The sequence below is a fragment of the Athene cunicularia genome, assembly GCF_003259725.1.
Source record: "Athene cunicularia isolate RWA chromosome 1 unlocalized genomic scaffold, athCun1 chr1_part2, whole genome shotgun sequence".
NCBI classification, from domain to species: Eukaryota; Metazoa; Chordata; class Aves; order Strigiformes; family Strigidae; genus Athene; species Athene cunicularia.
Window position 1 is genome coordinate 32,729,802 of NW_020799092.1, and position 14,248 is coordinate 32,744,049.

At 38.9% G+C, this 14,248-nt stretch overlaps 1 protein-coding gene across 1 annotated transcript; it reads left to right on the top strand.

Moving 5' to 3' along the window:
• Positions 1-282: 282 nt before the first annotated feature.
• Positions 283-11,161, top strand: NDUFA12 (NADH:ubiquinone oxidoreductase subunit A12). Its single transcript, XM_026868328.1, has 3 exons — positions 283-421; positions 1,374-1,461; positions 10,889-11,161. Exons 1-3 carry the CDS (start codon positions 304-306, stop codon positions 11,067-11,069), a joined length of 387 nt encoding a protein of 128 aa, XP_026724129.1. The 5' UTR covers positions 283-303; the 3' UTR covers positions 11,070-11,161.
• Positions 11,162-14,248: the final 3,087 nt, after the last annotated feature.

A 14,248-nucleotide genomic window follows, 5' to 3' on the forward strand; every position in this document is an offset into this window, starting at 1 on the left:
GGGACTCCCTTCCACAGTATTTAAGGTTTTGAGGGTGTTTAGTTATGCTGTATTGCGGAGCTGCTTTATCTTCCACTGTGAAGAACTTTTAAATAAGTAATGTCCCCCAAAAGCCTTTTTGTGTGACTTTTATTATCCTGTCAGTGGAATGCACAGTAAAAGCATGGTGACATTAGTTGCAGGAATTGGTGATTACATATTGCAATCCTTTAATAGCTTTTTTTGATAGCTTTACATACATGTGTTTAAGAGTTTTCATTACAGATTTTTTACCAACCCCTAAGAAACCTTCATTCTAAGACGATGTCAACTGAAACTATTGTTTTGGACATTCACAGGGTCAATGATTTGAAGACTGGTACACTGATAGGAACTGACAAGTATGGAAACAAATACTATGAAGACAAAAGAAACTTCTTTGGTATGTGTGTACCTCCTGACTGACTGCCCAACTCTGTATAGCTTGTGTAGTTCCTTTTAGTGAAATAGAACTTCTTGCCTGCCTGACATCCTCGCATTTGAGTTGTGTGTCTTTAGAATCTTAAAATCATAGAAATGCTTTTAAATCTTTTGTCTTTCTACTGCTTCCCTCAATTCATTTGCAAACATGGTCAATCTGAAATAATAAATATGGGATAAATATAAGCCAGTCAGATGCTCTCCATGTAGGTCTGCCTGTATGATAATGTGATTCAGAGTTGAATTTGGTCCTTGACCTAAAAGCTGATAGCTTAACAGGTAGGGGAAGAAAGATAGGTGACTTTAAAACTTCCTCACAGCTCTACTTATATGATCACTTCAGGGCAAGGAAACACAGGCTATCTTAAACTTCCTACTAAGTAATTGGATTTTAAATAACATTTGTAGAGTACTTAAAAAGGTAGCACCTAAAACCTTGAGGTGATGTGTAAGCAGTTGATATGCTGGTTAGGGTAAGCTTTGCCTAGTTAACATGTAGGGTACCTGGGGAAAGCAGTTGCTTGGAAATATTGCTTGGTAGTTTTATATGGCTGAAACTTAGTTTAATCTTAGGTTACTAATGACAATGTCCTTTGGGAAAAGACTTCTTCTAAAGGGCAAAAAGTCCCCAGACTTATTTCGCTGCCTGAAAATGTTGTAAGTTCCTATTTCCTGGTACTTATACAATAACAAATACTAACTTCCTTGTGGGAGTGTTAGATTCAGCCAAATAAAAATACAGTAACAGTGGAAATACAGAAGACTTAGAAAAGCTCTACTGACTTTGAAATAAGTGCCTATACTGATAGATACTTTTAGTCAAGTTACTTTTCCTTATGTTTTCATGAATTCTATCCTTTATATGAAAATATTTTTTTTGGAGCTTATACAATATTTCTGACTGTTTATTTAAGGTCGACACAGATGGGTCATCTACACTAATGAAATGAATGGCAAAAATACATTTTGGGAAGTTGATGGAAGTATGGTGCCCCCTGAATGGTAAGTGATTTAGCTTAATAATGTGGACAGATAACAATTGTGTAATTGCCCATATATTTTCTTGTCTTGCAAAGCAGAAGACTAAAAAAAAAACCCACAAACAATTTTATGGTAATAAAATTTTCTTGGACGCAGATATTTTATATATGACCAGAAGATTTCAGACTGGTTACTTTTAATTTCAAACTGCATTCATAATGTTACATTGCTCACTGTCCTGACAGTCTCACTCACTGCTTCTTAGAATGAGAAGAGCATTTTGCCAGCCAGATTGAGCAGGTCAAGCCAGTCTTCCAGTTTTCCCTATTAGTTGTAATTCTGTTTCACAGGCTTTGCTAAACCATTAGTGTTGAGCAACCAGAGGTAGAAAAAATATTTTTATTATCCATCCTATTCAAGAACCTATAACTTAAGGCAATGATGGAACAACATTCCTTAATCCACAGCCATTAACAGCATAATTGTTTCAATTTATATACATTATTACTCTACAAGATGATGAGCAGCAAGGGGCAGGACGCTTTGTATGTTGACTTCTACTTGACTATAATTTTTCTTAAGATTTTATTTTGTGTTTATACATTTCAGTAATAATTCTGTACAACCTCGAGTTCCAGAAGGTCTCTGGCCACACAACTGTTAATACTTTTTTTTTGTGTCTTCCTAAATAGTTCAGGAAAAACACACACCAAATAAAGTAACAGTGTATGATACCAAAAAAAATCTCAACCTGATTCTTGAGGAATATGAATAGCACTTTAGCCACAAAGCAGTGAAAGGTGATATGAAGTAAGAGGTGCTTGGCTAGACTGAGCATTGGTGAACACTGTTTTTTATTATTCCTGTGATAGATGTTTTGTGCCAAGGCTGAGACCGATAATCTAAATTCTTAAATTGTGTCTTTCCTTAGAACATTTGAGAAATGTATGGGTAGGTTGTCTAGGTAGTCAATTTTGTCAAATTCTCTCAGCCTTAAAATTATGTTTAATGCAGTTAATTGTGTCTTCTCCCGTAAGAGCTTAATGGCATTGTTTTTTAGAAGTGACATTAGTATCTGCAAAACTAGCATGTTCATGCCAGTGCTAGGCTGTTCCTTGTTATCTGCATAATAACTGTTTGCTTCTATTTTTTTCTCCTTTCACTGTTACACTGTGCCAGTTTTCAAGATTTTCCTTATTTTGAGGCACAGTTTTGATGTGGGTTTTTTTTTTTCTTTGCTCATGCTTATGTGTTGTTTATTGTGCCTTACAAACCTTGACAGAGGTTTTCTTCCTGAATATCAAAGTGGCGTTTCTAGGATTAAGTAGCTTGTTTAGATCACATAAATCAGTGAGGTAGAAAAACTTAGTTTTCCTATCAGTGTGGAAGAAAATTGCCTTAGAAGAAACAGTATAATTATTTTCAAGACTAGCCAGTGCAGTGGGGCACAAAAGGATAAACAGTCCTGTGTTCTAAGGTATTTTTGTCAGGAAACTTAGTTGTGCAGTACTGTTCAGTTTTTTTGTTTTTTGGGTTTTTTTTTTAATTGCTGATAAATTTGTATTTCCCATGTTATCCTTAGATGTTGTGACACATCTATATCACTGACCTGTGTTGTGTTTAATCCCAGCTGGCAACTAAGCATCATGCGTCTGCTCACTCATTCCTCACCTCTCCCAGTGGGATGGATAGGATAATCAAAAAAAAGTAAAACTTGCTGGTTGAGATAAGAGCAGTTTAATAACTAAAATAAAACATAATAACAACAATAATAATAAGATATAGTAGTTGTAATGGAAAGGAAAATAGCAAAAAAAGGGAGAAATAAAACCCAGAAAAGACAAGTGATGCACAATACAGTTGCTTACTACCCACCAACTGATGCCGGAGCAGTGATCTGCCCCTCCTGGCCCACTCCCCCCCAGTTTCTATACTGAGCATGACACTCTATGGTATGGAATATCCCTTTGGCTAGTTCAGGTCAGCGGTCCTGGCCAGGCTCCCTCCCAGCTTCTTGTGCACTTGCTCGCTGGCAGAACATGGGAAACTGAAATATCCTTAACTTAGGATCAGCGCTCCTTAGCCACAACTAAAACATCAGTGTTTTACCAACATTATTCTCACATTAAATCCAAACCACAGCACTGTACCAGCCACTAGGAAGAAAATTAACTCTATCCCAGCTGAAGCCAGGACAACCTGCAATTCTGCACTGTTTAGATACGTTTTTAAAAATACTTCTATTTTTACTGGGAATAAATGCTCTTTTTTAAGATTAAAAAAAAAAAAAAATTAACATGGCATAGACTCTGAATTGAGACTGTTAATATATTATACAAGTTGCTGTCAGTGTAACACTGGGGTTCTGCAATGACACAGGAAACAAGCGGGTTTTTTTGATCCAGAGTTTGTTGGAAATAAATTTAGATTGTGGGAAATTACTTCTATTAAAAAAGAGATTAATTTGGCCCATAGTATACTAGTATCTGTCCCGTCACACACAGAGAAGTAAAGTAAAAATTGTTCATTTCTTGAAGCACTAGCCCTCCCTTCAACAGATAGAAAGGTGAGACAAATTTGTCATCCTTGGGTCAGCTGTGAACTATATAAAGTACCATTTTAACAGCTGGGTTGTGATCTGAATACTTCTTCCAAACACTGATTTTGACTCTGGGTTTTAGTTCATTCAGCTCAGTAGAGCATTTTGTTGGTGTGGTATTGTACCCTCTGTAGGTGGAAGCAGGTTTTACTGCATTGTTTATGCTGGTGCTGGTTTCAGACAGTAGTGTGCAAGTGTCATGCCTAAAGATGACACTTTAACAAAATCGAGTCTAAGACCAGGGCTAACCTAGAGATTTCAGATTTTCCTTTTTTAAATAGTAATGCGAACTACTGTGTAGTGATTTTCTAGCATTATAAAAATTGTACTGTGTGTAGGGTTATGCTACTGATTACACTGTTTTCTTGGGAAGTATAGAGAACACTAGCAGATGTGCAGGAAAAACACTTTTCCCTTTTTTTTTCTCAGTGTATCATACTACAGGTTGTTTTTCTCTGTTTCTGGTTGTTGAATACACAGTGCATCTTAAAGTATAATTTTGTGGTCATGTGCCTTCAGGACTGTGGAATATGAATGATTGAAATACAGTCAAGTGGACCTCATTGTGCATGATGAATTGGAAAAAGGCACTTTGGTATACTGAAAAGTTCTGAAAACAACTGTCTGGAAAAAATAAAATGATAATTCGTTTAGCTACCCTTTACCTTCTGTCAGATACTGGAGAAAAGGAAAAAGCACCAAGAAAAACCATCTTGTATGTAATAACATATTGTAATACCATTTTTAGAAACTACTGAATATTTTCAGTATGCTGAAATAATTGATGTAATGTCTTTTGACAACGGATGTACTGAAATCACAGTCTGGAGGAAATCAAAAGAGTTGTTTTGACATATGTCTACTATGCAGAGAATTGAGACTGTTGCTTTTTTAAAATTGTGCCATACCAGAATATGTAGGCTTATTCTGATTTAGTTGTGGTATTTAACTTCTTTGTTACTCTGGGTTTTCTTTTCTTACTTTCAAAATCAAGCTGTTGGTATCCACTTTTTGGACACAGTTAAATTTTTTTTACATATATATATTCCCTCAATACTTGTGTTGGGAATGATTAGTATTAATCTTGTAATGCTATACAAGATTTTGGGCACTTTTTTTTTTCCTAAATGAAGACATCTTTTACACTGTTAGACAGTTAGAAAAGCCAAAATACTTGTTTTGTCTCCTCCTGTTCAGCGCATGTTGTTTGCAGGAGCTTAGTACTCATTTTGAACACACTGATCAGGTGTGCTCTGTGAACATATAAACAATAAAAGTTAAATCTGTTCATACCAATGCCTGCCTGTATGCATAGTGCTTTCATAGATGTCTCCATTACAAATTGCTATAATCCTTGGGCTGTGTGTTGAGCTCATTTCCATTTTACTGTTACTTTAGAAAGCCCATTGTCACCTTTTGTTCATCATTCATTTATCTCCCAAAAATTCTGCAGTTAGCAAATCACCTCCAGGAGTCCCAGGTGATACTGGTTTTTTAGAACTGGCCTATGCTGCTTCATGCATGTACTCACATTCACGTGTAGTCACAATTTATGTGTGGATGCACTCATTACAACCAAAACTTTTTTCTGTTCGCTCAAAAATAACGAAAAACCAAGTAGGAACATGATACAGATAAATGACTTTCAGGTTTAATATATTATACTTTTTGTTCTGTAGAAAAGCTTTTGAAATGTTTTGGGGAAGAAAACATTAGTGTTAAGATTAAGAGGAAAATGTGACTCCTTGGGAATCCCTGAGCAGCTTGTAAGTACTAGTTAGAGTACCAACAGGCAAAGAGTTTTCATAGTAAAAACTGGCTATCTTGAATGTATACTTCTTGAGAATAATGTGATTTGCAGTCTTTATAGGGCAAGGGCTATATAGGGGTTATAGTTGCCTCCATCCACCCTCCCACCTGCCCCAGGAGAAGTAGGCTTGGATCACAGGCAAGCTGAAACCCAGATGAAATGTTCTGAGCAGGTTTGTGAGTAAGGAAGTATGCTTAAAGGAGTGTTAGTTGGTTTTCCTCCTTAATCAAAGGATTTCCTCCTTAATCAAAGGCTGCACAGAGAAGTGAAATATTAGGGGTGTAAAATATAGATAGATGCATCAGAGAACTCTGCTGCTTCTTTCATTGTTATTACCAGCTGCAGGTTATCTGCAGTTATAAATCTGGCAACATGGCAAGTTGTGGTGTCCCAAGAGGAAAAGGAGGAGTGAAATCATATGGCTGAGAGCAGAGACAGAGGTTAGGACCCTGCTCTTCTGGCATCTGCAGCCTCTTACTTTCTGGTGTGCAGGAGAGTAATGGGCAGTGCTGGAGGATGATCTAGGTGTTGCATAAATCCACATTATCATAGTGCTGAGAAAGAAGCATGCCATCCTGAGAAGTAGAAAGAATTACTGCCTGCACTCATGCAAAGTGACTCTTCCTTTCTGCTTATTACCAGAAAGACTTATGTAGGGTATAGTTTTTGTCTCTGGGCACCACGCTCTTAAAAAACCCCAAATACACACATAGACCAGTGGATGAAGCCTAGGGGAGGGCTGCAAGAACATTGAAACCTCTGAGTCTGAAGAAGGAAGAACTGGAATTTGAGAATAGTTTTTTTCCTTTTACAGGGACACATCATTTTGCCAGCACTGTCCAATGTATATGTAATATCTGTCCTGTACTTTGATGTTTATTTCCTTATGGTGCAGATCTGATATCTTTGGAAGAAGCTTTAGGAGTGCTAACTTCATACAATGAAATATTTCAAATTTAACTTCAGTTTAATAATCTACATCCCCTTAGTTGATTTGACAGCTGAAGGAGGGTTGAGTGTAGTATCTCAGACTTAAAGTGCCAGCATACTAAAAATGTAAAGAAATGTGCTATTCTCCTGTAAAACTGCTGCTTTTTAAGTCTGCCCCCAGGGAAAACAAGATTGAACAGAAGAGAATGGGGGGTAAAATTTTCACCGTTGCAGCAGCTTCACAATAAGTTTGTGAGTTTTATAACTAGATTAAATGCTACTGTAGTGTTTTCAGGCAAATGGGATGCTGTCTCATTACTATACAATGGTATCTTATAGTAGCTTGCACAAGAAATCAAAGTTATCTCCCATGTGTAAACAAAACATGTTTCTTGTCCCTTTTTCCTTCTCTGCCCTTTGACCATAACACACATCTTCACTTCCGTTTTGTCTTATTGCAGCATGGTTAACTTGTTGAAAAAAAGTGGATGCTAACAAGTTGGCAAACATCCTGAACTTACATAGATGGTGTCTGAACCTTGCAGATGCACATACGGTAGTAGCTACGGAGTTTGTGTAGCATCCGTTCTTGTTTGACAGCTTGTACATCATATAATTGGCTCTGGTCCCTTGTAGCTTCGGTTTGAAATCTCCTTGCTTTTAAATGTCTAAACTTGGGAGAAAATTCTACATAGTCTTGAGAGCATTTGAAGATATTTGAGGTATCTTTCATCTGTTTACGCAAGGGAAAGTCCAGAGGCTTTCTAGCCTCAGTCTGCTTGGTAGTGGCTCTGCTCTGTGAATGAGGAAGCTGCTTCAGCCTCTTCAGAGATTTTGCTATCCTCCAGATTTTCTTTGCTCTGTGTAAGTCATCTGCTTCTTTGTAGGTTTTCAGTCATTAATTGCTTTTGCATCCTGTTTTCTCCTGCATGGATTTACAGGCAGAGTTTGTATAGAAATCTGGCCATCTGCAAGACATCAAATCCCTTTATTCATGCTGTTCAATCTAGTGCATGAAAAGCTCTTCTTGAGCATCTGGGAGTAGAGTCTATGAGACGTCAGGGCATCAAAGGATTCTTTGAGGGAGCTTGTCAAGGGGAAAGCCTTCTCAAAATAAAGTTTTCAAATTTTACAAACTTTTTCTTAAGTGCTGAGTGGGAGCTTTTGTTTGAAAGAACAAACTCTGCAAACCAAAGTGCTTTTGCAAGTCACATACTGCGCTTTTAAGGGGAATCTGTTGTGACCAGGCTTAAGCCCTGAAACTCTTAAATATAAGCATATTTAATAGTTAACTCCACACTATCCACCCATGACTATAGTTTTGCTACTTGTGAGTGTTTGAGACATTCCTCGGCTCAGAGGGCCTCTGGTCTCCCCCAAACCTCTCTCTCAGGTTGTTTTTTGTTGCAGGCCTGTTTCTCTCGGGCCCTGTTTTGGGGAGTTATAAGTTGTCTCTCACAAGTTCTAAACAAACTTTTGAATCTCTTCACGTATTTCAGTACATGTGACTGTACTGACATGTCTCATAAGTGAGCAATTTTATTTCTACTTTCAAGTGAGAAGATGGGATTTAAGGATTAGTTTTGCTGATCTGTTTACATTTTGTGCCTGATTTCATATTGATGTTATAGAACTTCAGAAAATCCTGAAAGCAAATATAATAATTACTCCAAAATACTGTATTTTACAGGACTTTGTGGATTTAGTCCTAGAAAAGCTGCAAAACAATAGTTTAAATGACAGAACAAAACTATTCTGTAAAATGAATAAATAAGTCAATATTGTGGTAAATTTTCTGATGTTACAAGGAGTGAATGTACGACATAAGTACATTTCTAATGATGGAGGTGCCAGACATCGTGTAGGCTTGTAATCTAATTGATTTTAACTAAGCTTTAATACAGTTCTTGTGCTCTGCCTGCTCCAGCCTGTCTTTCAGGGCCTTTGTAACTGCATTTCTGTCTGAGAAGACAATTTTTTGTTTGTCCTGTTGGTGTGCATGACGTGTGGGAGTATGAGGCATGATGACAGTTGCATAAATAGGGTTTTGTCTGCAGGGTCCCTATCCACTATTACTAGAAGCGTCACTAGGTGAAGGTGTGTGAGTTTAAGTTGCCTTTATATGTTATGGTAAACAGTTTTGAAAGCTGAGGCTCCTCTGGAGTGATACTATGAAGCATTTTGAAATGTCATGCTTAAATCAGTATTGTCAGAATGTATACAGATACATGGACTGTTCTTTTCCCTTCCTCCCGTGCCACAAACTGTGTGTTTCTTTGTGTTAGCAGTGGAGAGCTGGCTTGTTGGGTATGAGCATATGATGCCACCTCTGACAAATTAGCTCTTTTACATCATTTCTGCCAACTTTGATGATAGCTGTCATAGGACATGTGGTATCTCAGGTGCTGTGGAGCACAGTAGTACACCTAATTCTTCTGATGGTCGTGAATTGGGAGAGGGAGTTCACCTAAGGTCAGCACTCTGTGTAGTGCGGCCAGGGCACTTCAGAGGCTGGTAATACCTGTTTTACAATCAATCAAGGCCTGATCCTGTATCCTCAGACCACATTGTGATTAGTAGTGCTATAGGGTTGCCTTCTTTCAACCAGAAATCATTACTAAAATAATTATTAAAAATCTTTTTTAATAGAAGTAATGGGAAATGTATACTTCAAAAAATACCAAATTTACAGAGTAGAGTGGGGGGAGGAAGAGAGGGAGCCCCTTCCCATTCATGTTGCATTGGGTCACTTCAACTGAATGTCTGTATAATTTTTCCCATAGGAGGCCATTCTCCACCCCGAACAAGGTTTTTCTTCCTACTTTTAAAGGATTTTATGGTTCCATCAGGTTTTGTATTCAAGTGAATTTCCTGGCAGTCCTACAAAGTGTGGCTTTGGTTTGGGGTTCTTGTTTGGTTTATACTTACAGAAAAATTAACATGTGGCTGACATTTTTTTTTTTAAGTGAGATTTTGTACTGAAGTTATAGCCAAAGTTGTGAGGTTTTTCTGAAATAACTGTCTAGAAGCTATTTGACTGAAAAGATAATCAACCTTCTGTAGAGCTCTTCAGGTTTAGAATATACTTGGCAGTCTGTTTCTCACTACTTTTATTGTGGCTTTGTTTTGCTGTATCAGTGAAGTGTGCCAGATTATTTGCTAAAGGCTGAAGATGCAATTTTTAGGCTTTTGAATAAAAACTGGAATAGAAGATTTCTTAATTTTAGGTCAGGTCTTTGGGAAAAGCTGATTAGCAGAAGCTTCTTTTATTCTACTTCAGTAAAAAATACGTAAACTTGCAAAAAAAGTCAGAACCTCTGTCATAACTGTGCATACAGTATGAAGTACATCTAGACTGGCAGGTAATTAAAATGTTATTCAGGTTTAAAAGTTGCTTTGGGCACTGAAGCAGAAATGGCATGAAATCAGTTCAGTAGTGTTTCAGTAAATTGTTAAGGAAAATACTTTGCTTGCTCATTAATGTTGTTTGTACAGGGGAGGATTGTCATTTAGTTAATAGGTAAAGGATAATCACATGGTAATTACCTCATCGCTTTTTGGTAGTAATAATTTTAGTCTGCAATCAGTAAACAGTTGCATGATTATTTTAGGTGAACCTGCATCATTAATCCATATCCTAAGTGGTAGCAGAATGAATGCTTTGGGGATGGTATTGAAACTGTTGTGCAGTGTAATCTTCGGGTAATTCAAAACAAAACCCAACAAAAAAAACCCCAGACAACAAAAGAAAACCTTGTGGTTTTGTCATCTGTAGTGCTTGCCTTGACCTGGCTGGCTGGTTAAGGCCATACAAACATGTAACAATGAAATACTGTCTGCCCAAATACTAAGCCTACAAAGGAACAGGAAATTCAAACTCAGGTGTACTTTCAGTTGCTTGGAAGCAGAGCTGTTGTTTGTGTAATTACTTTACATCAGTATCCTGTAGTCTCATCCAAAATCATTAAAATTATTTCCCACCACCCACCCCACCCCCTCAAAATAAATACTTAGTATGTGTTCAGAGGAGAAGCCTTGGGAGTCAGGAGGAAGGCTTGTTACACATCATATAATGTTCCTTAGTAACAAAGTGTCTTTTTCCTCTTAAGGCATCGCTGGCTTCACTCAATGACGGATGACCCTCCAACTACTCATCCACCAGTTTCTCGTAAATTTATCTGGGAGAATCATAAATTCAATCTGAGTGGCACTCCCGGACAGTACGTACCTTACTCAACTACTCGCAAGAAGATACAAGAGTGGATCCCACCTACAACAGCTAGCAAATAACAATAACAAAAAATGTGACTTGTCTCAGCTTTGGCTTTCAGCATAAATTGTATTTTCACTGATTTTGTTCAAAATAAAAGGGTCCTATAACAGCTGTAGTTTAGTGTATTGAACTGAGGGTAAAACAAGTGAGAAAACACTGGGAAGATGCAGAGGACAGAATATATGACAAGTCTTAATCTTGTCATGATACTGGGCTTTTTTTCATATTGTCAGTGGCTCTCACCTGCACATAAGCAGCTTTCAAACTCTTTTTAGCATAATAACCATTCCTGTGACAGTCATGTCTCACGTTTGCACCATTCAGCAGAATACAAATATAAATTTGAAATACGGGATTCTTATCTTTATCCTGTTACAGTCTCTGCATGGCAAATAATGTACTATTCATGTACTGGTTTAGGAAGCCATCTCTTTAAATATTTATTAGACAAGTTAGAAAAATAAGGCCAATCAGGAATTACAGTTTTTATTCATAAATTCTTTGTGCATGAGTATGCATGCATTTCTGTATTACAATATGATATGATAGATAATATAAAACTTATAAGGCTTCAGTAATCAGATGACATCTTGGCCCCTAAGGGAACTCAGCCATAAGCAGAAGGCCCCCTGTCATAAAAAAATTTTTGTTGTTTCCATTATTGATTCATTAGAAGGTGTTCTCCCAAGTGTTTGGGATGGGCTGTTTGTCCTATTGTGACAAGACTTTAAAGGTTTTTGGGACGTAGAGAAGTGAAATGTTGTACCAGAACCTATTCTCAAAAATGTGAAGTTTGCAAGTTCACATTTGAAAGAGAGTTGGTTGGGGCTGTGGCTTTTCTCTGTATCTTGCAGCGGGCTGATTCTTATGCCAGCCTGCTAATACGTTTTAGCAGAGCTGCTCTCTCCACAAGGCTTCCTGTACCTGATGACATAGTCTGTAGATAACTGATGGTGGTGGGGTGCCCACCCAGACCCTTGCTCATTCCACCACCTCAACTAGATGGGGAAGAAAACAGCAAGCTCATGGGCTGAGATAACGATGGGGGAGACTGCTTGCCAGTTACCATTATGAGCAAGAGAGACTTGACTTTTAAATTTTTTGCCAATTAAAATAGATTTGCATAGTGAGAAGCAAAGGCAAATAAATGTAAAACACCACCTTTCCCCCCCACCCCGCCCTTCTTCCCAAGTTCAACATCACACCTTCTTCATTCCTGACGCTTCCACCTCCTTCCTACAGCAGCGCTGGGGAGTGGGGTTGTGGTTAGTGCTTAACAGCTCCTCTCTGCGGCTCTTTCCTCATGCATCCCACCGGCTCCAGCGTGGGCTTTCCACACGCTGTGGTTCCTGTCCGGAGCTGTCTGCCTCTTCTGCTGTGGGCTTCTCCTGAGGCTGCCAGGAAGCTCTGCTCCGGTACCTGCAGCTCCTGCTCTCACCTTAGTGTTCCTGTGGCTGCTGCGCGCTCCTTTTCCCCTCCTCTGCGTGTGCGATGTGTTTGTCCGACCTTACAGCCGCTTCCCCAGAGGCACCACCATCTCGGCCGAGGGGCTCAGCCGCGCCCTCGGGAGCGTCAGTGAGCGCTGGCTGGCGCACAGAGGCCGCCCCTGCAGTCCCCTCCTGCCAGCGCCTTGACAATTACACCCAATACACTAACTTATAAAAATCATTCTTAAAGATAACGAAGAAAGGTTCTATATATTATATGCTTGCAATTGCCTGTCAAGAAGAAAAAAACTACTTCATTCCCTAATAGCCACCCCAGTGGCTGTGCTGCTGACTTCCTTTCCTTCTCATCCCCACCTGCCTGGGTCACTTAACCCCCAGTTGCTTTATTATTAAATCAAATTCTGTATTAATGCATAATTTAAAGGTGGGATTTTTAGCTTTAATTGCTTTAAACTAGTTCCAGTCTTTAAATTAGTAGGGAGTAGCACTTAGAGAGATCTCCTAATGTATCTAATTAAAAAAGGATAATGTTTAATTTACTTTTAAGTCAACAAAAGCACCGAGCACAGCTGAAAAGCAATTTGAGCCATACTGAGCAGCATATGTGGAAAGGACTCTTTCAACATTTTTATCTTGGTAGGTTATTTGACCTTAAGAACCAAGTTTACCGGAGAGCTGCTGGAGAGCTTCACTACTAACACTCATCTGTAAATGCCCTATGGGCACAAACCAGAGTAGAGCAATTAACTCCATTAGTTTTAGCCTCTACTTATTTTTAGTGCATTTTCTACCTATTGCATTCCTCTTCCTTCTTTGCCCTGTGGATTTTTTGGATTGCAGCCTAAACACGCGTCAGGAGACACAGCTGGGAACGAACCTATGGATGCAGGGGACAGACAAGGATGCAGTAACTCTACACATCCTATGCTGAAGAAAGAGGCCTCAGAGCTGGTTTGTCCTTTTGTTATCAGCTGGAACAGAAATGTTGAGAGCAAACACTTTTGAACAATTTTGTGGGCAGCAATACTCCACAGAAAGGCAGGAAAATGGGCTCATCCTCCTGCTCCACTGGGCTGAAGCAAGCCTAGGACTTGGTAGCTTGGTTTAGAAAATACTGTCAATCTCGTTTCTGGAGAGGACAGAAACCTGCTCAATCTGCTTTAATCAGCAGGAACCACAAATGCTGGATTTTAAATGCAGAATTTCACTGACTTCTCTTGTAACATTGCTTCTCCAAAGTAGATTGCTTAAGGCATGTACAGGAAATAAAGCATATGCAGAAAAATCAGCTGTTTTCCACAGGGCTCTCTGTAAATCTTCTGCAGTCTTTCTATCAGCGTCATTCACTTATAGAAGTTCACCTTTGCTGATGACATCTGCCTCAGTATCCAGACTCAGTTGCTTTCTGGTGTAAATGACATTTTAAATGCCAAGCTGGTCGAGTGTTGCAGCAGATGGTGTCTTCAATCAAGTGCAACCGAAGCACTGACAGAAATATTCCCCTTGCACTAAATGTGAGTTTTAAGAGTCAACTTTCTGACATGGGAACTGTCTCATTAAGAAAACAAGTACCTCTTCCAGGGCCAGCAGAGTGCTGAAACTCACTAAAGTTGTGTCTTTACCAGTAGCTTTCCGCATCCCCACCATCCAGGTCAGCCCTTTGCTGTAGCTGCCTCCAGGCCATTGCTGTGCTAACAGCACGCTGGACTCAGCCCCGTGCATTAGCATGGAGCCCCTCTCTCCACCGG

Coding starts and splice junctions, on each gene's coding strand:
- NDUFA12 (XM_026868328.1), top strand. CDS start 304: ATGTCAACTGAAACTATTGTTTTGGACATTCACAGGGTCAATGATTTG. Junction 422..1,373: donor AGACAAAAGAAACTTCTTTG/GTATGTGTGTAC, acceptor TGTTTATTTAAG/GTCGACACAGATGGGTCATC. Junction 1,462..10,888: donor AGTATGGTGCCCCCTGAATG/GTAAGTGATTTA, acceptor TTTCCTCTTAAG/GCATCGCTGGCTTCACTCAA.